Raw genomic sequence first — 24,263 nt, 5'->3', positions numbered from 1 at the left:
TAACAAATTCCATCCTCCTATTTTCAACTGTCTCTCTAACTTGTAACTCACTTTCTAACTGTTCTTACTGACCTCCACTTCCTTCTTTCATAAACTTACTTGTCACTCTATTGAAACCCTTTCATCCCTAGAACCAAGTCACACCCACACATCTCACTGACCAATCTTATCTCTCATTCATCCATCGATCATACAGATCCTTAATGCCAAGCCACACCCACACATCTCACTGACCAATGCTATCTATCTCTCATCCAACATACAGTACCTTACTTCCTTACTTCTATAAGACTGTAATTAATTAGCACCTAGTCTCAGAATCTTTAGTCACAGTCATTATTTATAGCTAGAACTGATAAGCATACAGTCAGCATACAGTCTGCATATTGAGTGTGAATTTAAGATGAGAAGACTTCCAAGACTGTAACTAACACAATGTTATCAATATCAAGTTAAACATGTGGTTCCAAGTAACCTTCTACTGCAATTCAGTAGACAAAGAAATCATATTCAAACATATTCACAGAAATCAATTCAATATCTTTAAAACTGTAACTATTGTATTGTATGAATTTATAATGTACTTAATCAAAAATCAAATAATAATATAATAATATTTGTAACTCTGTGACACATCCTCACTCTCCCAAACAATTTGCTCCGCAAATTAACAAAGCAAAGCTATATGAAAAATACAATTATTCAAAGTAAATTAAATAAACGAATAAAGTCATTGTTTATAATATACAAACATACTCACAGAAGTTGTTTCTTGAATTTTAAAGTTCATCAATAAGGCAAAGTCATACATTAAAATTGAACATTCTTTAGTACATATATTTAAAACAATAAATCAATAATCATTCATATGTCTTGTCAAATTAATGTCATTAAAATCATACGACAAAGAAATCATATTCAAACATATTTGTCACTTCATATGAACATTTTTCACTTTTCACTTTTACACAGCTTGTAAGTACAACCACCCTATTGGTTGCAAGCATAATAGTGCCATTTTTTTTAATAGTCATGATAAAACATGATTTTCTAAATTGATTGAGACAGCATATTATATTTTAAACAATGTACATATAGCAAGGCCACACACATTCTTGTATTAAAGACTTTCCCAGTTTGAACTCATTTCATTCATCATTACAGTACCCTTATTAATTCTGTAACCATCTATAGGTTTACTTAAATTAAGAATTATGATATGCCATAATAGTCATATTGTAATTAAGACCTACATCATCATATTTCTCCATTGCGCCTATATATATGTCTACCTACATACATCATGAAAATGCGCCCTCATTAAGTCGGTGATCACCCTTTGTACACCTTTATCATATATACATATACATACATATATTCTAACCTTATAGATATCAATGGTTAACAGAACCCCATATTACACGAGTAACTTAAATAATATTGTTGAAAATATAAAAGTTAAGCATTAGTTTATTTATAACAACTAGTACATATTTCCCATTCCCCTCAAAAATAACCAAATCATGACTGCGGTTGAATTTTGAATTTACGCACAGTACATAGTAATATAATAATAAAACTTAACTTAGACATTTAACCCAACATTACAGGTTAATTGTATGGTAAGGTAGCTTACTTGGTAAGTAACTGGCTTTTGAATTGTCTTTCTATCTAAGTGCCTGCTTCATTGGAGAAGTGTTCACCCCAGTACACTTCTTAAATTGACATCAGTTAACATTGTAAAAACATACTACATTGAATATGTGTACTTTATTGTAGCTGATTTTACTTTACGATTGGAACACCTAAAGGAGGTTCACAGTTCAATAACACTCTGACAGCATCTCAATTGCTGTTATTGTAGTAAAATTATGGATTGTCAACGTTTAAACAACTTTAAACCATATTCACACAAAAAGACTTGACAAATGTAATTTCATTTAACACAACAAAACTTCGTATATACATGTATTAGGTAAATTGAGATTTAAGAATAACAATTTATGTAAAAATTTAATTTTTGATTTTGTTTGGTAACATAAAGTTACTTTCTATAAACGAATAAATTTGGTCTAAAACTGATAAACAATAAGTCTCCGATCCTAGCTGTCTGGTCTGAAACCTGTCGGGTTATTGGACTGCCAGCGCCACACATCTTTGCAAGATCAAGTTTTAACCCCCATCCAAGTTCCTTCTCAGCCAAAGAGGCATCAGCGTAACACGAAGCTATATCACCTTCACGATGACCGGCTATCTGGTAAGGCACACGTTTTCCAGAAGCAGTTTCAAAGGCTTTGGCCATGTCAATCACAGAAAAACCTTTCCCTGTTCCCAAGTTAAACACCTTGCAGCAACAGTCCTTCTCGAGGTACTTCAAGGCAGCCACATGTCCTTAAGCCAGGTCCACTACATGGATGTAATCACGCATCCCTGTTCCATCAGGTGTATCATAGTCAGCTCCATACACGGTGAGCTCCTTAAGCCTTCCTACAGCCACCTGGGATACGTAGGGCATCAGGTTGTTGGGGATTCCTTGAGGGTCTTCCCCTAACTTGCCAGTCACGTGGGCCCCCACTGGATTGAAGTAGCGCAGCAGCACAACATTCCATTGCTTTTCTGCAGTGCAATTATCTTTGAGGATTTCCTCAATGAAGAACTTGGTCTTTCCAAAGGGGTTGGTGCAGCCCCCTACAGGGTGTTTCTCATCCATGGGCAGGTAACTGGGTGAGTCGTACACAGTGGCAGAACTGGAGAAGATCATGTTGTACACACCAAACTCCATCATGTCAAGAAGACTGATTGTTCTGCCGATATTTGTCTTGTAGTAGAGAAGAGGTTTGTTACAGCATTCCTCTACTGTCTTTAGGCCAGGAAAGTGCATCACACAGAGGATCTTGTGCTTTTTGAATGAATACCCGTATTCTCCACCATTATGTAACCGGACCGGGGAAATCTATGCCCTTGTTATTAATGGCACAACATAACTCGCTTTCTGCGTTTACTCTTTTATTCATTTATAGTTCACATAATTTTCAACAAATTCCATCTTCCTATATTGCATTCTTAAGCATTCCTTCTTAACTCTATTACATTCTTATCAGATCCTATTTAACAAATTCCATCCTCCTATTTTCAACTGTCTCTCTAACTTGTAACTCACTTTCTAACTGTTCTTACTGACCTCCACTTCCTTCTTTCATAAACTTACTTGTCACTCTATTGAAACCCTTTCATCCCTAGAACCAAGTCACACCCACACATCTCACTGACCAATCTTATCTCTCATTCATCCATCGATCATACAGATCCTTAATGCCAAGCCACACCCACACATCTCACTGACCAATCCTATCTATCTCTCATCCAACATACAGTACCTTACTTCCTTACTTCTATAAGACTGTAATTAATTAGCACCTAGTCTCAGAATCTTTAGTCACAGTCATTATTTATAGCTAGAACTGATAAGCATACAGTCAGCATACAGTCTGCATATTGAGTGTGAATTTAACATGATAAGACTTCCAAGACTGTAACTAACACAATGTAATCAATATCAAGTTAAACATGTGGTTCCAAGTAACCTTCTACTGCAATTCAGTAGACAAAGAAATCATATTCAAACATATTCACAGAAATCAATTCAATATCTTTAAAACTGTAACTATTGTATTGTATGAATTTATAATGTACTTAATCAAAAATCAAATAATAATATAATAATATTTGTAACTCTGTGACACATAGACATCGCTGCAGAAATTTAAAAACAACCATTAAACTAAATTAAGATTGACAGCGTACATGCATGATATACATTCTGGCAAATTCGACTTTACAGACATTTTTGTTTTCAGAATTAAATATCTGGCTTATTTCGCATTTTTCGACACATGTTCTTCTCAACTTTTATTTTAAATTATATTGAAATGTATGCCCTTGTTAACACTAGTAGTCACATTTATTTTCCGATCATCATAAATCTTGGTCTGAAGATTTGTCCCAATGATATCTTGGATGAGTTCGAAAATGGTTTTTGTTGCTTTAAAAACATGGCCACCAGGGGCGGAGCATTTTTCCTTATATAGCTAAATATGGCTTTAGTAAAACCTTGTTATCACTCTAGAGGCCACATTTATTGTCCAAACTTCATGAAATTTGGTCAGAAGAATGGTCACAATGATATCTTGGATGAGTTAGAAAATAATTATGTTTGCTTGAAAAAAATGGCTTCCAAAGGGCGGGGCATTTTTCCTTATATGGCTATAGTAAAATCTTGTTACAATGTAACACTCTAAAGGCCACATTTAATGTCCAAGCTTCATGAAACTTGGTCAGAAGATTCACACTCTAGAGGCCACATTTATTTTCCGATCTTCGTGAAACTTGTTCAGAAGATTTGTCCCAATAATATCTTGTTATCTCAGGTGAGCGACTTTGGGCCTTTTAGGCCCTCTTGTTTTGACCTTCACCTTCGGGCCGTTCTTGATAGTCTAGGTGTTTTGTTTTTTGATGTTTTATTGAGCGTCTAATCGATTTAGGTTACATACCACCAATTCCATTGGAATTGCCAATGAATAAGCGTACAGTAGATAGCGTAGATAGTTAAGTGCGCGAAAACGGTCAATTTTCAACTATAAATCAGCGATTAAAAAAAAATCATTTTCTGAGGGGGAAAAAACAGTTTTGGGGCAAAAATATATACTTTTCAGGTGGGGGACTGCCGCCAAAATTCGGCGGCAGATTTGATAGATTGAGGGCCCTGAGGTCATAGACCATATAAATGTACTCTCATAGCCTTTGATAATTTTTTGGCTATGGCGGATTTTTGAGTCCATATGCACCCCTTCATAAACACAATTGCAGTTCAGTGCAGAACTTGACATAATTCCATGCGCATCAGTAAACAGACCTCATTTAATTGTTACCAATTAAGGAAAGGGATTTCTTAACTTCAGAAACACATCAAATTTACCTGATTGGAAGCCTTCAGTGTTATCCTTTGCATGCAACCTAAAAACACGATGATGTTTCAACACTCTATACTTGTTGACATGTACAATTTAAAATTTGGAACAGTGTTAACATTGAACATCTGTTTGATTCAACATCTGTTCGACAATGTTACATTGTATCTATACTGCAACACGGTTGACTCGCGGTACTTGAGGACTATTCACTTGCGTCTTGAAGCGATCTTCAAATATTAGATAAATGATTTAAAGGACAATCATTTTTAACTTGAATTTATTTGACAATTCCTTTTTATGACGAAAATCCGTCAATATAAACTGCTGTAGAAACAAATCTAACACCACTGTCTGCCATTGTTGTTTATTTTTTCTCTCGGTAGATTCGCGGTCAATAGGTTTAACAGCACCAATTTTAAATTAAACATGAATAATCAACGCTCTGACATACCATTTGAAGAAACAATCAATAAAAAATATAACAAGTTAAATATATGGAATTTCAGACATCAAATAAAATAAAAAGCACTGTTATTTTCAGGCAATGTCGTATTTTTATAATACGACAATTAACTGAACTATAAAAATTCAAATATTGTTAAAGTCTGAGTTTTACGACATTTAATCACCAAAAATCGATTCCAATCTGTAGCAAGAGATGTTTTCTGACAGAATTGACAAGAAAGTCACGCAGGTTTGTTGATAAACATAAGCCAGAGGGCACTAATGAAATACCGCGACTCAACCCGACCTGCGAGTTAACCGGGTTTGAGTATACTTGGGTTACATCAAATATCACAATGTGCAAAAGATTGGTGTACTGACCTTACCAATAGCTACTCTTTAAGTCTGCAAGATTACAACAGTTTTCCAATATGGTGCATAGAGCGTACCAAAGAATCTCAAAGTAAATTAAAATCAAATATTTCTTGCTTTATTTGGTCCATTTGCTGCATGAGTTTGTTCTTTAGACAGGTAAACATTGATAAGTTTTTGCAGTATCAGTGTTCCTTAGCCTTTGCAGTGGTGATCAATTTTGCACCTTTGGAAAATAGACTGCCCATTGCAACTCTCAGCAACCCATTGGACAGTTGCAATAATTCAACCCTCAGCTTTATAACCCTTTATTGTCCCCTACCGGTTTCACCGGAGGGGACTTATGGTTTGCGCTCTGTGAGTCCGTCAGTCTGTGAGTCTGTCACATTTTTCTGAATCCTGTGATAACTTTTAAGTTCTTAATATTTTTTTCCTGAAACTTGAAAGTTGGATAGATGGCAATATGGACATTATGCACGTCATTTCATTTTGTTCCTACGTCAAAAATTCTGGTAGCTATGGCAACAAATATATATTAAAAAAATCTGACAATGGTGGAGCTGGTAGGGGACATATATTGCTTGGCAATAGTCTTGTTTACTTTGTTATTCTTTCGCATGCTCTATCCACCATATTGGGAACTGTTGTAATGTTGCTAACAACAAGTGTCGCTATCTGTAAGGTCGCAGTACTCCAATCTTTTGCACATCATGATATTTGATGTAATCAAGTGTGAAAACGATGTTGAACAGTCATCGAATATTTACACTGTTTAAAATTGAAAAATGAAAATGTCAGCTAGAATAGTGTGTTGAAATATTGTCATGTTTTATAGGTTGTATACAAATGATAAAGTTCTTAGGTTGCCATTCAGGTAAATTTAATGTGTTTTTGAAGTTTATTAATCGCTTTCCTTAATTGGTAATTGATGTGCACAAAATCTGTGGACAAAACTGGGATTGTGTTTATGAAGGGGCGCACATGCTCTCCAAGGGCCGCGATAGCAAAAATGATCAAAGGCTCTAGAAGACTGAGAGTACGTTTATATGGAATACCCATTGCGTTATAAAACTGAGAGCTGAATTATTGGAACTAGGCTAGGTCATTGAAAGTGTATAAAGGGCGGATTCCATTTGTTCATACAGGGCTTACCTCTATTTATATTTGGTCATCAATCATGTGGTAGAGCTATAGCACAAGCACTGGGCAAAAAATCACTTAATAGAATAAGAATGTTTGCAAATAACTCACCTTTATTGGTGAGTATCGGCCCTCTTAATGAATGCATACGAATTTTGGAAGCGAACAAATACAAAAACACGCATGTGTTATATATCAATTGTTAAATGTGTATTTTGGAAACTACATTTAACTCTACATTGATTTGACAAAATACTGGCTCAACTTAGCTCCCTGTTATAATCAGTATAATGTAAAATGATTTTCATTATATTTGCCCTTCTGATTGGTTGCTAGGGTTTGTTACTACATGTATGCTCATGTGCTTGCTCTAAAAATAGAATCTTTATGGAAAAACAAAACTCTTGCTCGTGTTTTTATTCCACCATTATCGAATGATCGGGGATACATTGTTTTAAGCCTGTCTGTGTCTGTCTGTCTGTCATTCTGTCCAAAAACTTTAAACTTGGTCATAACTTTTGCAATATCGAAGATAGCTTGATATTTGGCATGCATGTATATCTTATGGAGCTGCACATTTTGAGTGGTGAAAGGTCAAGGTCATCCTTTAAGATCAAAGGTAAAATGGCTTCAAAGCACAGTATGGGGCATTGTGTGTCACTTACACAGCTCTTGTTCTCATTTTTCACATTTTATTTAAAAATAAGCACCAAATAAAACATTTGATAAAGTTACTATTAATCCATAAACAAAGTAACATAATTTTGTGTTACCTTATTTAAAAATCACAGCATCACCCTGAACTAAACATGACCTACTTTCCAATGAACATTGGAAATTATGAGAATGATCATGGTAATAGTCATGGATAACCATCAAATAAATACCAACTTCTAAAAATTGAAAAAAGCACATGAACTTTCCACTACCTTTTGAGGGTTTTTCGTTATACATAGGCCTCGACACTAATAGTGTCCTGGGAACCCGAGACCCCCAAATTTTGGTGAGGGATACCAGTTTTTCCCAGGATTTTGCTCTAATTTTAATAGGCAGGGTTCCCTTAGGAAACCCATCTGTAGAAGTTAGTGTCCAGCCCTCATAAAGTCATGAAGTTTTGAGGAGGGCCAATACTATGAGAATCAGGGATACGTGTTAAATTAATTTGCAAGTTGCCACATGAAATTGCTTGATATAAAAACTTATCATTGTACTTTATGTCCATACATATTCTGCCACATTCTGTTGAAAGTGCCACACTGCCTAATGATAACTGGCAAGGGCATTTTTCCTTCCTTTGTGAACTGGCCTCTGTGCTCCTCACTTAGTGTAAAAATGAGTAGCACACTTTGAAAATATGTTAACAAATGAGTTGCGAACTTCTTAAAAAATGTGAACAAATGAGTTGCAATCTTCTGAAAACTAAGGAAAGCAAGTTTCTAACTTATAAATTGTCAAATTACATTTTTTATGAAAAACTATTGGAGAAACAACAAAGTTAACCCGTTATCAAAGTACAATTTCTTTAAGTGATTCATAAAAATCATATTTTAATTGTCTTGACTCTTTTTCTTTGCACTTATAACAACATACATGTATATTTAAATCTTCTGATAAAAAAAATCAGAAATGTTCACTCAATTTTTAATTGTAACAATGTCTTAACATTTTAAATACGGTGTCTTGCTAATGTAAAACAGATTTAAGCAGCAACAAACAAAGTAATGACATTTTCTTGACTCCACACCTCCCAGAATTTCTTCCCTTTAGATTGTCACGTAATTACGTATCGTTCGTGGAAAAGACACAGTAACCAACAAAGTTCATTTCTGATTTCTTTGCGTTTTATTTCTGCTTATTAACACAACACAACGTTTCCAAAATGTTTGTCAAATACAAGATACATGCGAAGCCCGCAATGGGCCCATCCCGCGAAAGCCAGAAATAATGCGACTTGTATGTTCGGCCGTTTAAGTAAGACTGTCCTTCATACAACGCAGATGCCAGTTTATACAATAATGGACAAATAAATTGGGTGACGGCTGTCTGGATGATTGACTTTAACATGAGTTGAATTACCTGATACGGGATGGCTTTATGTGTGACTTACATATCGTGTGCATATATATGCCAATAATTAAGCGAGACCACGTTTGTTTAACTGTCACCTGTCATTTAACATGAAAATATACACAAATTAACAGTGTTGCATGTGCTTACAATAGACATAACAAATTAGTGAACCCAGCCATGGGCCATAACTTGGTGCATTTTTTCCGTCTAATTTGACGACGACATATGATGCCCATTTATGCATTTCTTCATGAAGACAGATATTATGTATTCAGTTACACCGAACAAGGAATATACATGAAATACACCAATTATGCGACATGAAATACATCAATTATGCGACACACCTCATTTTCATTAAAGAAAGATTTTATATTTTATGATTTAAAATCTTTAGAAAGATCAAATCCTGAATGACAAGTGTCTTACAATATCATGTATCAATGTTAAATGACGTTGATCGATTGTCCACGTAACACTAAAGGCGTTGTTTGACTAGTGACCTCCTGTGCTGTCCATTCGAAGAAGGTATTGCCCGGGTTGAATATGTACCTGTTGCTGTCAAGTAGATGTCTTGGTTTGTTGTTTTCTGTCTATGTTGATTCATGGGTGATGTTATCTACCATTGCTGTCGTGAAGAAGCTCTATCTATCGCCAAGCTGTGTAGGCAAATCGCACGTGGTCGGTTGCACTCATCTGCGTATCAAGGTTCACATCGAGGCTGGATATGTCATCGTGGTTTCTGTTGTTTTTGTCGCTGAACCAGCCGTCATCACGTCGTTGTTTCTGTTGTTGAATCCATCGTGATGTTGTCTCTGGATATGGTGTTGATGCGTACCGCGTTGCTTATCAATTGTGACGTATGTTAAAACCTTTGTGATCGCATTGTTGTTTCTGTTGTTGTTGATTGTACTTTTGTTCTTGGTTCCAGCGTCTTCATTTCTCTTGGGACATTAAGATCTTCTATTGGCCATAATGCTCACGAGGTATTAACTATAGCAGTGTTCTCCTTGATGTCTTAGGCCTCGGAAGTATCATTCCAAATGCGTTATCTACGCACGTCAAACAGTTGAACGGCTGCATCTACTCTATAGTGTTTAACGTCACAAGTATTGTGTCCAGTGTTGCGTCACTTGTTGTCCTTCGAAATCTTCTGGCGTTGGTCTTCTTTTAGCGATAGAACCAGGTATTCACTTTAAGAGTAAACGCCGTGATGTTCCATTCTAATTATGTTGTTTGTTTCTTCTATTCGTTGTGGAAGGCGTTGTCTCGCGAAGTCGCTCTTCTTCGGCGTTGTCTTCAAATCTCGATATTTTTATCTGCGTCGTGGTGATACAAGTATCAGTTGTTCAAAATCATGGCAAACATTTATAAATATCCCCTTAGTTATTGTTAAATATCGTCATGACAACTTACTGTGATATCTTATTCAAAAAAATAAATTCTTTACAACGAAAAAATATTAGTAAATTCCTCAAAACATACTTCGGATAAGTACATGACAGTTTGACATCTGACAAGCCATTTACTTAATATGACTTGTGTACCGCCTTAGGCATAATCATTTTACGCGCGTGCAGCCAGTAAATTTTTGACAGACGCGCGCCACTTTATTGACCTAGAGTAATGGGTAATGATAGACGTACCTGTTCATATCATGGTTTCATAAACCTCATCTTTATCACTATAGTTTTGCCGTTGGGCATAGATTTATTGACATGTTTGACCTGTGCACTTGTAAAAATGCGCATATATGACAAGGCAGACTTTTATATATATGCATTCATAATATAAGAACACGTATCGGTATACTTCAAAATTCAGGTCTTTGCTCCTAATCGAACTACTCAAATAATTCTTATGCGACATCGCACCTTCTGTCCATAGCGTAATTTGCTTCGATGGCACAGGGATAAATTCTCTTACTCATGAGGACGCTAAGGTTATCAGAACCTCGGGCTCGGTATGTCCGAACGCTGATCAGTCAGCCGTGCTCATAAAATATAATTGTAACCCTTAAACAATTATATTAGAAATTTAATGCGTACATATCGTTATATTTTCACTGCGCTATACGCGTCAGATCGCATTAAATTCTTACTTAAAATTACTCAAGACCTTCAATATTACCGATATCCTACATATATTTGCATCAACACAATGACGTATATACATATTTACATAATATTTTTTTTTGCGTCTGCCCTATTCATATTCGCAATCAACATTATTTTTCTTATTTCATATTTTCTTTCTTTTACAATTCGGAAAACTATTTTTAAATTTTCCAATAATTTTATTTATTCGTCCTCTTTAATTTTCTTTATCATTCTAATAAACAAAACCTGCCTTATTTTCTTAATAAAAAAATAAACAAAACTGTCTTAAATAATCTAAATTCCTAAATTCTTAATTCTGCCAATGTAAAATACTAGGTAAATTTTTTGAATATTTTTTATATTTGTTCCTTCTTCGAGTTTTTCTAGTATATTAATAAATAAAATCATCCACAAATTTTCTTTATTAAATTAATAAACAAAACTGTTTTAAATACTCTTATTTTTCCTCGTACATTTTAATTTAATGAAAATTTACAACATTCTAACCTTTTAAAATGTATTGGTAAGCAAAAAAAACCATAAGTCCGTACATAATCCTATATTATAACAATACCAAAAATATATAAAAATTCTTTAAATACTCTCTGTGTGTACGCCTTTAATTTAATGATTTCCATAACTCATAAAAATAATGTAAAACTCAAATATCTCTTTTTATTCTCAATTCGCCGTTATTTATAAAAATGTACCGATAAATGTAAAATTGGCACGATTTTGATATTTGCAAAATTTGTTCGTACATAATTGATTATCATCATTATTATTTTAACATCTGACTACATTAAATTCTTTAAAACAATTCTTAAAAATTTCGTTGTCATGACGCCTTTTACTTTAATTTTCTACTTTATAAATTTTGAAATTCCCTCTCCAAGTTTGCCATAATTGTTTTAAACAACTGACCTGAATTCATGTCGCGTTGTGGTTGTGATGTTTTCATTTTTTCGGCACGTGATCGCACTTGTGATCGTACTTCGGTCGTATCCATGGTACACGGCTCCATAAAATGTACTGTGTAGCGTAATTGCGTATCGTTCGTGGAAAAGACACAGTAACCAACAAAGTTCATTTCTGATTTCTTTGCGTTTTATTTCTGCTTATTAACACAACACAACGTTTCCAAAATGTTTGTCAAATACAAGATACATGCGAAGCCCGCAATGGGCCCATCCCGCGAAAGCCAGAAATAATGCGACTTGTATGTTCGGCCGTTTAAGTAAGACTGTCCTTCATACAACGCAGATGCCAGTTTATACAATAATGGACAAATAAATTGGGTGACGGCTGTCTGGATGATTGACTTTAACATGAGTTGAATTACCTGATACGGGATGGCTTTATGTGTGACTTACATATCGTGTGCATATATATGCCAATAATTAAGCGAGACCACGTTTGTTTAACTGTCACCTGTCATTTAACATGAAAATATACACAAATTAACAGTGTTGCATGTGCTTACAATAGACATAACAAATTAGTGAACCCAGCCATGGGCCATAACTTGGTGCATTTTTTCCGTCTAATTTGACGACGACATATGATGCCCATTTATGCATTTCTTCATGAAGACAGATATTATGTATTCAGTTACACCGAACAAGGAATATACATGAAATACACCAATTATGCGACATGAAATACATCAATTATGCGACAAGATAATGAATAAGTTATGGTTTTATAGCTCGGCTGTTTTCGTCGTGTCGTCCGCGTCATGTTAAAACCTTTACATTTTGTCAAACATTGGCTCTTAAATCAAAGTGCTTCAACCTACAACTTTGAAACTTTGTATGTAGCTGCATCTTGGTTAGTTCTACATGCCACACCCATTTTTGGGTCACTAGGGTCACTGACAAAAAAATTCTGACAAGCTTTCATTTATTCAAAACTGTACCAGCAGCCGAGTGTGGCACCCATTATGCGGTGCTCTTGTTTAATGTTATTCGCTCTTCTTTACTTCAGGTGGTAGTTCTGGGATTGGGGCAGGAACTGCCAAGATGTTCTGCCAGCAGGGGGCCAGGATTGCGATTACGGGGCGAAATTCAGAGAACTTGCAGAAAGTGTCAGATGAATGTGAGAGAATTAACAACCAAAAGGTGCATTGAGTCAATCTTGAAATGTAGGTTGTAGTGAGAACTAAAACTAATTTTCACACTTTAGTGGTACATTGTATTTCACTCATGACGTTTTGAATTTAGAAGTAAAATAAATGAGGGACCATGAATGTGTGTAAAAATTGGAGAAAAATACTTTCGGAGCAACAGGAGTTTCACCTTTTAATATATTGTCATTCTCTTTTTAATGTCAAATATTATAAATCTAAAAAAAAGCAATGAATTTAGTGCAAACATGTACAGTAGTAAAGACAGAGTAAGTAAAACAATCCCCAATAATTGGGAAACAGCGCCAAAATTCCCCCTCATGAGGGATGTGGGTAGCTTCCCCTGATGGTCAGACAGGGCCCTGAATACTTACAGAGGAAATCGGTTATACATGTACTGTTTTAAGTCAAATAACCCTCTCCCACTATTTTTGAATAGTTCAAAAAGGTTTCTTTAAGTAAGATAGTCTTTAAATTTTCATGCTTGCAGTATACAACTCCATAGAAATTTACCCCAGCTCAAAAGTCACTTCATTTTTAGCTCGTCTGTTTTCGGAGAAAACCCGAGGTTTTTGTCATAGCCAGCTCGTTGTCTGCCGTCGGCCGTGATAAAACCTTAACATTGGCTTTAAAATCAAAGTGCTTCCACTTACAACTTTGAAACTTCATATGTAGATGCACCTTGATGATTTCTACACGCCACACCCATTCTTGGGTCACTAGGTCAAAGGTCAAGGTCACCGTGACCTCTAAAAAAAAATCTGACAAGCTTTCATTTATTCAAAACTGCATCCGCAGCCGAGCGTTGGCACCCGTTATGCGGTGCTCTTGTTTTAATTGTAATCACACTAACACTTTGCTGATTTCGAAACCTGGATTGATGCCGTCAGCTTTCACTGGTATCAGGTGAAAAAAGTGTTCAGTCAATAACTGCATTTTCAACAGCATTTTCAGTATGTTTTCAAATGTGAATGATAGAAGGCATGCCAATAAAAGAGATATACTTTGAATTAAGGCTATATTGATAAACATAATAAATAGCCCTTGATGTGTATGGTTTATTTTACCACAATTTGTTCATGCATTTAAATTTTAAAACATTTATATTTAGATATTTGTTCATGCTTATCTAACGCTTATATGGACTTGAACTTTACCTCTGGTTGTATTAGTGGTATATCAAACATAATGTTGGTGACATGTCTCTGCTATTCTTTGACATTTATATTATTTTATAAAATCTATGTTGTATTACAAATTAAATATTAGATTGTTCTTTCTGCTCAGCTTCTAAGTGTGATAATGATATTTTCATTAGTACATAATAAATCTTCTGCTTGTTTTTTTCCAAGGCTCTCTTTATAATTGGAGACATTACCAAGGAAGAAGATGTCAAGATAATTGTAGAGGAGACTATAAAGTTCTATGGCAAACTTGATGAACTGGTATGTGTGCAAAATTGCATATTTGGTGTACAGAAATTGAAAGTTACCACTTGAAAGCCGAGTCTATATTGAATATACATGTACATTGGATTTGTAAACATGTAAAAAACTGTTAACAGGATGATTTATATCCACATTGCATTACATGCCAAAAGTCCAACAATCTGTGTTGATGTTGCTTACTACAGTTGCATATTCTACTGGCAGGTAAACAACGCTGGAATTGTTGGACTTTGCTCCATAGAAACAACATCTCTTGAGCAGTATGACACTATCATGGACACCAATGTCAGGTTAGCAAACTTAATAATAGTATTGTTGCCATCATCAACACAAATTTCGGGTAAGTAATGTATAAAATGTTTGTGTGACAAAAAAAATGCACACTTGTAAGGCCAATAATATTATCTTCTTTTTTTTTTGGTTTCCATCAGGGTGACAAATATCAGGTCAGCAATGTTAACAATGTTTTTGTTACCATCATGGTAACCAATATCGGGTCAGCAATTTTAACAATGTTCTTGTTACCATCATGGTAACCAATATCGGGTCAGCAATTTTAACAATTTTCTTGTTTCCGCCATAGTAACCAATATCTGGTCAGCAATTTTAACAATGATCTTGTTACCAACATGGTAACCAATATCGGGTAGGCAATGTGAACAATGCAGGGGTGTCGGTAGAAAGGTAAAGGCATCTCATGATTATGCCCTACCTTCAGGGCCGGCAATATATATATTATTACAATATTGTCTATACAGCATCTTGTCCAGAGGAAATATTGTTAATGTCTCCATTACCACATATGTTGGTGTTTTAACTTCAGGCCAATGTATCACATCATAATCTTGTGCACACCACATCTGGTGGAGTCCAAAGGAAACATAGTGTATATCTATATAGCAACTTATGGTAGTGTGCTTCCTTCAGGGCGATGTATCCAGGCCTTTTGCTGTCTATTTTGGGAAAAAGTATCTAGCAAAATTGGGAGTTTTCGAGTCGCGAAATCTTTCAAATTTGGAAGATTTTCATCGACAAAAGCATTATTGGGGAAATTATTTGTATGCCCCCGGATCGAATAATCGGGGGTATATTGTTTTTGGCCTGTCTGTCTGTCTGTCTATCTTTCTGTCTGTCATTCTGTGGAAAACTTTAACCTTGGTAAAAGTTTTGTAATATTGAATAACTTTTGCAATATTTAAGACAGCAACTTGATATTTGGCATGCATGTGTATTTCATGGAGCTGCACATTTTGAGTGGTGAAAGGTCAAGGTCATCCTTCAAGGTCAAAGGTCAAATATATGGCTTTAAAGCGGCGTCAAAACTTTATTCTTGGTCATAACTTTTGCAATATTGAAGATAGCAACTTGATATTTGGCATGCAAGTGTATCTCATGGAGCTGCACATTTTGAGTGGTGAAAGGTCAAGATCAAGGTCATCCTTCAAGGTCAAATATATGGCTTTAAAGTGACTTCAAAACTTAAACCTTGGTCATAACTTTTGCAATATTGAAGGTAGCAACTTTATATTTGGCATGCATGTGTACCTCATGGAGCTGCACATTTTGAGCGGTGAAAGGTCAAGGTCATCCTTTAAGGTAAAATATATGGCTTCAAAGCGGCGCAATAGGGGGCATTGTGTTTCTGACAAACACATCTCTTGTTTCTTATTAAATCTAATGTTTTCATACATAGGTATTGCTCTAAAATGCTAAGACAAGTATAAAAATGTTTTTTCAATGCAACAGTCATTGTCCACTGCTAGTGTAAGTATGTGTATGATAAAAATACAGACTTTGTTAATGTTATGCTTGAAGTTCAAATAAAATACATAGCTTGATATGTCATTTAGGCTTTTTTTATTATCCCCAGTTTTTCGGAGAAAAAAGTGAGGATATTGTGGTGATATGCGTCCGTCCTGGCCACCTGCTCCTCCTACACTATTAGCACTAGAACCTTGAAACTTACATACATGGTAGCTATGAGCATTTGTGCGACGGTGACAGTGACGGAATTTTGATTTGACCCCTGGATCAAAAGTTATGGGGGTTGGGGCGGGGCCGGGTCAGAGATTTTCACTTATTTGTTTATGTTATTTTACATTAACTTCTTCATTTCTGCACCGATTTACTTCAAATTGATACTGAGCCTCTCTTATGACAATACGGTCAATCTCAACTATGCATGGCCTCATTACCAACCATGGGGCGCCCCGGCCACATAGGCCACGCCCACCCAAAATTGCCTTTTACTATAATTTCTTCATTTCTACACCGATTCACTTCAAATTGATACTGAACCTCTCTTATGACAATACGGTCAATCTCAGCTATGCATGGCCCCATGACCAACCCTAGGGCACCCGGCCCACATAGGCCACTCCCACATAGGCCACGCCCACCAAAAATTGCCGTTTACTATAATTTCTTCATTTCTACACCTATTCACTTCATATTGATACTGAACCTCTCTTATGACAATGCGGTCAATCTCAGCTATACATGGCCCCACTACTAACCCTGGGGGGCCCCGCCCACATAGACCACGCCCACATAGGCCATGCCCACCCAAAATTGCCTTTTACTATAATTTCTTCATTTCTACACCGATTCACTTCAAATTGATACTGAACCTCTCTTATGACAATACAGTTAATCTCAACTATGCATGGCCCCATTACCAACCCTGGGGCGCCCCGCCCACATAGGCCACTCCCACCCAAAATTGCCTTTTTCATGTACTATAATTTATGAATTTCTACACTGATTCACTTCAAATTGATACTGAACCTCTTTTATGACAATACAGTCAATCTCAACTATGCATGGCGTCATTACCAACCCTGGGGCGCCCCGCCCACATAGGCCACGCCCACCCAAAATTGCCTTTTACTATAATTTCTTCATTTCTACACTGATTTACTTCAAATTGATACTAAACATCTATTATGACAATATGGTCAATCTCAACTATGTATGGCCCCCTTACCAACCCTGGGGCGCCCCGCCCATAATAGGCCACACCCACCCAAAATTGTCTTTTACTATTATTTTTTCATTTCAACACCGATTCACTTCTATTGATACTGAACTTCTCTTATGACAATACGGTCAATCTCATCTATGCATGGCCCCATTACCAACCCTGGGGCGCCCCTGGGTCAAACATACGGCGTTGGGATACGTGTCGGCCTCTGCCACGCCATTTCTAGTGAATATTTACATTCGAAGGACCTGCGTTCAACATATTATTATTCTAAATTTAAGTTGCCAAATGTCTGAAGGCAACCATTTTTTGAAACACAGTAACGTTGAAAGTGAAACCAGTCCACATTTCTCTACCTCAGACCATCGATATCGATTCTCAACCAATTTACAATAATCAATACTTACACATGATTATCACTTGTTGTATACTGGGTACATTACCTGATAATTCTGAATAATCCAGCACTTCAATATTTGAAAGCAAATTCTGACCAAAAATGACCGAAAATGTGTCTTAGGAATTGCATAAACACAACCGGCCGCCATTTGTCTGAAGTGTCAAGGTTGCGAAAATTGCATTATGGAACACTCAATACGATGAGGTTACGGGGTATTCCCATTAGCACGCTATAACACGGCACACGGTTATTTAAAACACAGTACGTACAGGGAACACATTTTTCGCCTTGGTCATTTCGGTCGGAAATTGAATTTTTTTTTGAGAATTTGGAAACAAATATGCATATTTGGCATTGGGAATGGGTCAGACAATCGGACCCGTGAGATAGGCAGAAAAATGCCTGGTATCGCATGACATGATTGTGTACATCACATGAAGTAAAGTTCAAAGGAAACATTGTGAATGTCATATAGAAATATATGTTGGTCTTCTACCTTCAGGGCGATGTATCACATGACAATGTTGTGTACACCTTATCTGGTGGAGTCTAAAGGAAACATCGTGAATGTCTCCAGTGTGAATGGACTGCGTTCTGTGAGTACATATAGTTCTGTATTTAAAAACAGAACCTTTTTGTGTTGACCTGTACAAAGGACTCGCAATGCTATAATACATGTCATGTTCGCTGCATTTCATGTCTGAAACACATCCCAAAATAAATCATGTTTACTCAAGATGTGTTAATTTTTATGTATTTACAAGGTTATAAGATTGGGAAGATGGTGTTTACAGGGTTGTTTTGGGTCACTAACTTTATTTTGCATTGACCTATCTTGGTTAAACTTTGGACATGGAGACCTATCATGGCAACTTTTTTTACGCTCAGTGATTAAAGATTGGATGGAGGTATTGATCTAAAATTATGTATGTAGGTAGCATAAATACAGACTTAGCTTTGAATGGTCAGGGTCAGAATCACTGTTTCTTAAAATAATAAAACGGTTTATGCTCAAACAGGAACTTATTTAAATAAAGCTGTAGGCTGTTTGCATATGAAATTGTAAACAGAACATTAAAGCCAGAGCTCACCAACGAGAATTCAATAAATTTTAAACGGCTATTGGTTCTAATGAAAGTACGGGAAAAGGATTTTTTTACACTTAAACTATTTTGTTTGTAAGAAATATTTTGATTATGATATGTTTTTGTTTGAAATTGCTTGATGTGAATGGAATAGATACTTTACTGTATGATTTGAGCAAATTTAATATAGCTACAGAACAAATAATAATTTACCATATCATGATTATGTAACGGATTTAGATACAACATTTGATTATTCTGGGTGGTAAGATGTCTATTAAAATATATTTTTTGGGGAGCTAGTCTTTTAAACATGATAGAGGATATTTGTTGGATTCGGTGGAATATCGATTTTATTTCACGAGTGATCATAGAAAACAATATTTTCACGAGTGGCGAAGCCACGAGTGAAAATATAAATTTTCTATGATCACGGGTGAAATAAAATCGATATTCCATCGAATCCAACAAATTTTCTTTTTATTTTATGCTTTTTTACCGTTTATTTACATTGTAAATGAGTTTAACTGGATGATTTCGCTGGATTAATGACGTCATTTCGTCGAAAAAATGACGTCATTTCACAGTAAAACAGTGAAAAATATCGGTATTTTTCATTGTTATTTTTCACTGTTTAAAACAATGGAATACCAATTTTATTTCACTGATATTTCTCTATAAACCACCGGAAAGCATAAAATAAAAGTTCATTTCCACTTATGTTCTTTATTAGATTTGACATGGGTGTGTTTCTTTTAACAGTTTCCCAATGTTTTGGCCTACAATATGTCAAAGAGTGCTGTTGATCAATTCACAAGATGCTGCGCCTTGGGTATGAATATTAAACATTGCATGTGTTGGGAACCGCAGCTTTGAATTGGCTTATTAAGATTTTATTAAGTGCCTTTGGTACCACTATTTCCCGTTCTTTTTTATTCACCACAAACCAAAGCATTACTGTTATTTGTGTGATGATTTAAGCTTTTTTAACGCCAACTTTGGTAAAATGTGTCGTGTTGCTTTACAATTGTGGCATGTTATAAACATAAAGAACACTTTTGCCCTAAATCATTTCAATTGTAACCAGGGTACTTAGGAAGATTGGTAAAATGGTTTGGGGTCAACTGGTCAAGGTCACATAGGCTTTTAACATAATATTGTATTGCATAATGATGTATGGAGAATGCTTTGACATATGATCATCATAATTTTTGTTTTACTTGTGAATAGTGAGAAAAAGATGAGAATCAATTTTTAGTTTAAGAGGCATTTGCCTTGGTAATAGTGTCCTTAGGAGAAAACTTTCTCCTTGAGTCACTGTGTTTCCAAAGGTAAAAAGTAAAATGTCATGAATTGAACAATTTGACCTATACAATGTAATAATCTAAGATTGAATGCTGGTAATCTCTTTTGAGGTCAACCAGTCAGAGGTCAAGGTCACATTGACTTGGATAATTAAAAGTATTTCCACACAATGCTCATAGAATACTTTAATCTATGATCATAGAAATAAGAAAATGGGTTTGTTTTCAGGCAATTTGAGTATATAAAACAATTTGGCATTTCAGATTTGGCACCAAAACAAGTAAGAGTTAATAGTGTGAAGTAAGTATGCAACTAGTTTGCTTTTTTGTCATAGACATGAACATTGTGTTTTTAGGTCGCTATTATGCACAAGTTAAGTAAATTAATAAGTGCAATGTAAAATTATTTTTTATGCCCCCGAAGGAGGGCGTATAGAGATCGGACCGTCTGTCCGTATGTCTGTCTTTCCTTCACACTTTGCATTTAGGTTTCCATTTAGGTTTCGATAAATGATCATAACTTCTATGTCGCTTCAGATAGCAACTTGATGTTTGGCATGCATGTGTATCTCATGGAGCTGCACATTTTGAGTGATGAAAGGTCAAGGGTATCCTTCAAGATTAAAGGTCAAATATATGGCTTCAAAGTCGCGCATAAGGGGGCATTGTTTTTCTGACAAACACATCTCTTGTTTTTAACTATTTGTGTCAGATTTCCATTTTTCTTTAGGTATATTTTAACCAATATCAAGTGGGCTTTAGCCCGGTTTTAATACATAAATATTCAAATGATTGCTTCAGACTTCAGATGTTTTGTAATAAACAAATAAAGTGTAGAAAAAAAAGTTTTACTGATATGTTTATGATTAGATTTTTTATCTTAATGTTATCAATAAAAATTCAAATGGTATGAATTAAAACAAAATACAATGTACATTTTCCCAATTATATGTAAATTAAAGCTTAACACCTAGAATTTTTGCTGAAACTTATTGGGCGTTTATAACTTAGCTGTCCGGACTTGTGTTTTGGTTGTACAGTTTAAACTCTTCAGTTAGTGATATACAAATTTAATTGTCTAAGACAGTGTTACAAGTTATATATTATAATACAATTTCGATTTGAATGTCATACACTTTTAATCAACTATCTGACGATATCTGAACTAGTTACATGTAATAAGGCCAACGGCCGAAAGTTAGCATATGTGAATTTGCAACTGTAAATTTGTTTGCCACCTGACATCCAACGGTTTCTCACTACTCCAGTCCAGGCGTGATCATCACAGAGATCCACAAGCGAGGTGGGCTGGATGAGGAGGGCTATCAGAAGGTAATTGCATACTGTGGTCTGGTGTACTTTACAATAAAATAATCCTTGAACAAATGCCATTTATACAGCATTCAATTATGTTTGAAGAAATGCCATTAAGGAATGATAGTTTACAATAAAGAAAATCCACTTAGATAGTATTAAATGATATACGAAGAAAAGTCATGAAAAAGAATATAATGATATATGAAGAAATGCCATTTACTAGTAAACATTTACAGTGTCCGCTATACTCAGATTACCTTTTTACTCAGGTTACCGCTTTGTCAGGAAGGATGGTAGTATAAAAGATCTGTTAAGAGATATATGCTTATTATCCTTTGTTTAAAAAAAGTATTTTTGATCTGAATATCACCTGTAGTTCCTTGAGCGTACCAAGGTCACGCATGCGCTAGGTCGGCCTGGCCAGGTGGAGGAAGTAACCGCCATGATTGCATTCCTTGCGTCCGACAGCGCGTCATTCATCACTGGGGCTCAGATACCTATAGATGGAGGAAGACACGCCATGTGTCCACGATAATGGAAGACTTTCTTCTGTTTGAAATAATTGTGCAGTGGGATTGTACGTGGGGCTCAAACATGTGTGTACATGTCGTGGCAGTTGTCTCGCATTTGAAATTGTAAAGCATGATTTATTTGGCATGCAAACATTGTGTGTGCATATTATTTCATTGAGTATGGATGTATATGGGGTGCAAACATATTTACGCCTTTTGTGACACATATTTGAAATTGTGTAGTGGGTTGTATCTAGACGTTAATATGTTAATGTGAATGCTTTTTATGACATATTATTTCAACAAATCAATTTTTGATGGCACTTTGTGAAAAAGAGAAGTAAAACGCATTTATGATGGGAATTTGTTGTAAATTATTGTTATATGGATAAGACTATTCTGTTTAGTGCTTAAATGCGTTTGACATCTTGTTATTGGTACAGCTATCCAACTCCATTATTTGTAAAAGAATCGTTATCTGTATAGAGTGAGTTAGAGGTAAAAGTTTAGACGGAATGCTCAAATTCAACAAATCAATTTGGTCATTAACCAGGTTTTTCGAAGAAAAAAACTGGTTATTAGATAAGCAAATGTTGGCAGGCGTGCGGGCTGGCGGGCGGGTGGAACAAGCTTGTCTGGGCCATAAATTGGTTGTTCATTGTCAGATTTTATCATCATTTGGCACATTTGTTCACCATCATTGGAAGGTGTGTCGCGCGAAAGAATTACGTCAATATCTCCAAGGTCAAGGTCACAATTTGAGTTTGAAGGTCAAAAATGGCCATAAATGAGCTTGTCCGGGTCATAACTTTGTCGTTCATTGTCAGATTTTAAAATTATTTGGCACATTTGTTCACCATCATTAGACGGTGTGTAGGGCGAAAGAATAACGTTGATATCTCCAAGGTCAAGGTCACAATTTGAGTTTGAAGGTCAAAAATGGCAATAAATGAGCTAGTCCGGGCCATTACTTTGTGATTCATTGTGAGATTTTAAAATCATTTGGCACATTTGTTCGCCATCATTAGATGGTATGTCGCACAAAAGAATCACGTCGATATCTCCAAGGTAAAGGTCACAATTTGAGTTTGAAGGTCAAAAATGGCCATAAATGAGATTGTCTGGGCCATAACTATGTCATTCATTGTGACATTTTAAAATCATTTGGCACATTTGTTCACCATTATTGGACGGTGTGTCGCACGAAAGAATTAAGTCAATATCTCCAAGGTCAAGGTCGCCACAACTAAAAAAAAATTGATTTTGAAACAACTATGTAACCTATGAAAGGATGATAACTCATGATCATGAAACTTCATAGGTACATTGATCATGAATGGCAGATAACCCCTATTGCTTTTCAGGTCACTAGGTCAAAGATAAAGGTAACAGTGACAAAAAATGTATTCACACAATGGATTCCTCTACAACTGACAGCCCATATGGGGCAGCCCTTGTTTTCTAATTGAAATCAAGGTCAATTTTACACAAGGGGGTTAACAATACACATTTTGAATTGTCTCCCTCAAAGATAAAGGTAACAGTGACAAAAAATGTATTCACACAATGGATTCCTCTACAACTGACAGCCCATACGGGGCAGCCCTTGTTTTCTAATTGAAATCAAGGTCAATTTTACACAAGGGGGTTAACAATACACATTTTGAATTGTCTCCCTTTATCAGACTTTTTTTCAACTGAAAACCTGGTTTTGTGACAATTTTGTCCCTTGTTTTCTAAAATAAGTTAAAATTCTATAACATTTTGATTAAGCAGGGACCTATACAAACAAATGGATTAGCAACCTCGTGATATCTCGTTTCAGTGCGCAAAATAAACCGTTGCGCGAGATTTGATAATCTCGATCGATAAAACGATTACTGTATCGACCATGCGTCTAAGTGATATCGATTGCTAGCGATTTCGCTCATTTATGGTGTTAGCTGTTTCCCAATATTTGACTGTTGTTGTCTTTTGTTGTTTAATAAACAAAT

The 24,263-nt window shown here is 35.6% G+C and overlaps 1 protein-coding gene and 1 pseudogene across 1 annotated transcript; one reads left to right on the top strand and one right to left on the bottom strand.

Annotated features, from left to right (window-relative positions):
• Positions 1–2,102: 2,102 nt before the first annotated feature.
• LOC127849692 (UDP-glucose 4-epimerase-like) lies at positions 2,103–4,562 on the bottom strand (annotated as a pseudogene).
• Positions 4,563–7,735: 3,173 nt separating this feature from the next.
• On the top strand, positions 7,736–22,292 carry LOC127849691 (3-oxoacyl-[acyl-carrier-protein] reductase FabG-like). The gene is made up of 9 exons (XM_052382437.1): positions 7,736–7,781; positions 13,082–13,215; positions 14,573–14,665; positions 14,873–14,958; positions 18,554–18,647; positions 19,899–19,968; positions 20,705–20,741; positions 21,709–21,772; positions 22,134–22,292. Exons 1-9 carry the CDS (start codon positions 7,736–7,738, stop codon positions 22,290–22,292), a joined length of 783 nt encoding a protein of 260 aa, XP_052238397.1.
• The last annotated feature ends 1,971 nt before the right edge of the window (positions 22,293–24,263 follow it).

The sequence above is a fragment of the Dreissena polymorpha genome, chromosome 11 (genome assembly GCF_020536995.1).
Source record: "Dreissena polymorpha isolate Duluth1 chromosome 11, UMN_Dpol_1.0, whole genome shotgun sequence".
NCBI classification, from domain to species: domain Eukaryota; kingdom Metazoa; phylum Mollusca; class Bivalvia; order Myida; family Dreissenidae; genus Dreissena; species Dreissena polymorpha.
The sequence above is the reverse complement of the archived record's forward strand: the minus strand, read 5'-3'. Positions and strand labels throughout refer to the sequence as shown.

Bases quoted from the DNA above. Each gene is read 5' to 3' on its own strand.
- LOC127849691 (XM_052382437.1), top strand. From the start codon at position 7,736: ATGACCTACTTTCCAATGAACATTGGAAATTATGAGAATGATCATG. The intron at 18,648-19,898 runs GTGAGTACATAT...TTCTTTTAACAG, and splicing joins GTGTGAATGGACTGCGTTCT to TTTCCCAATGTTTTGGCCTA. The intron at 21,773-22,133 runs GTAATTGCATAC...TATCACCTGTAG, and splicing joins ATGAGGAGGGCTATCAGAAG to TTCCTTGAGCGTACCAAGGT.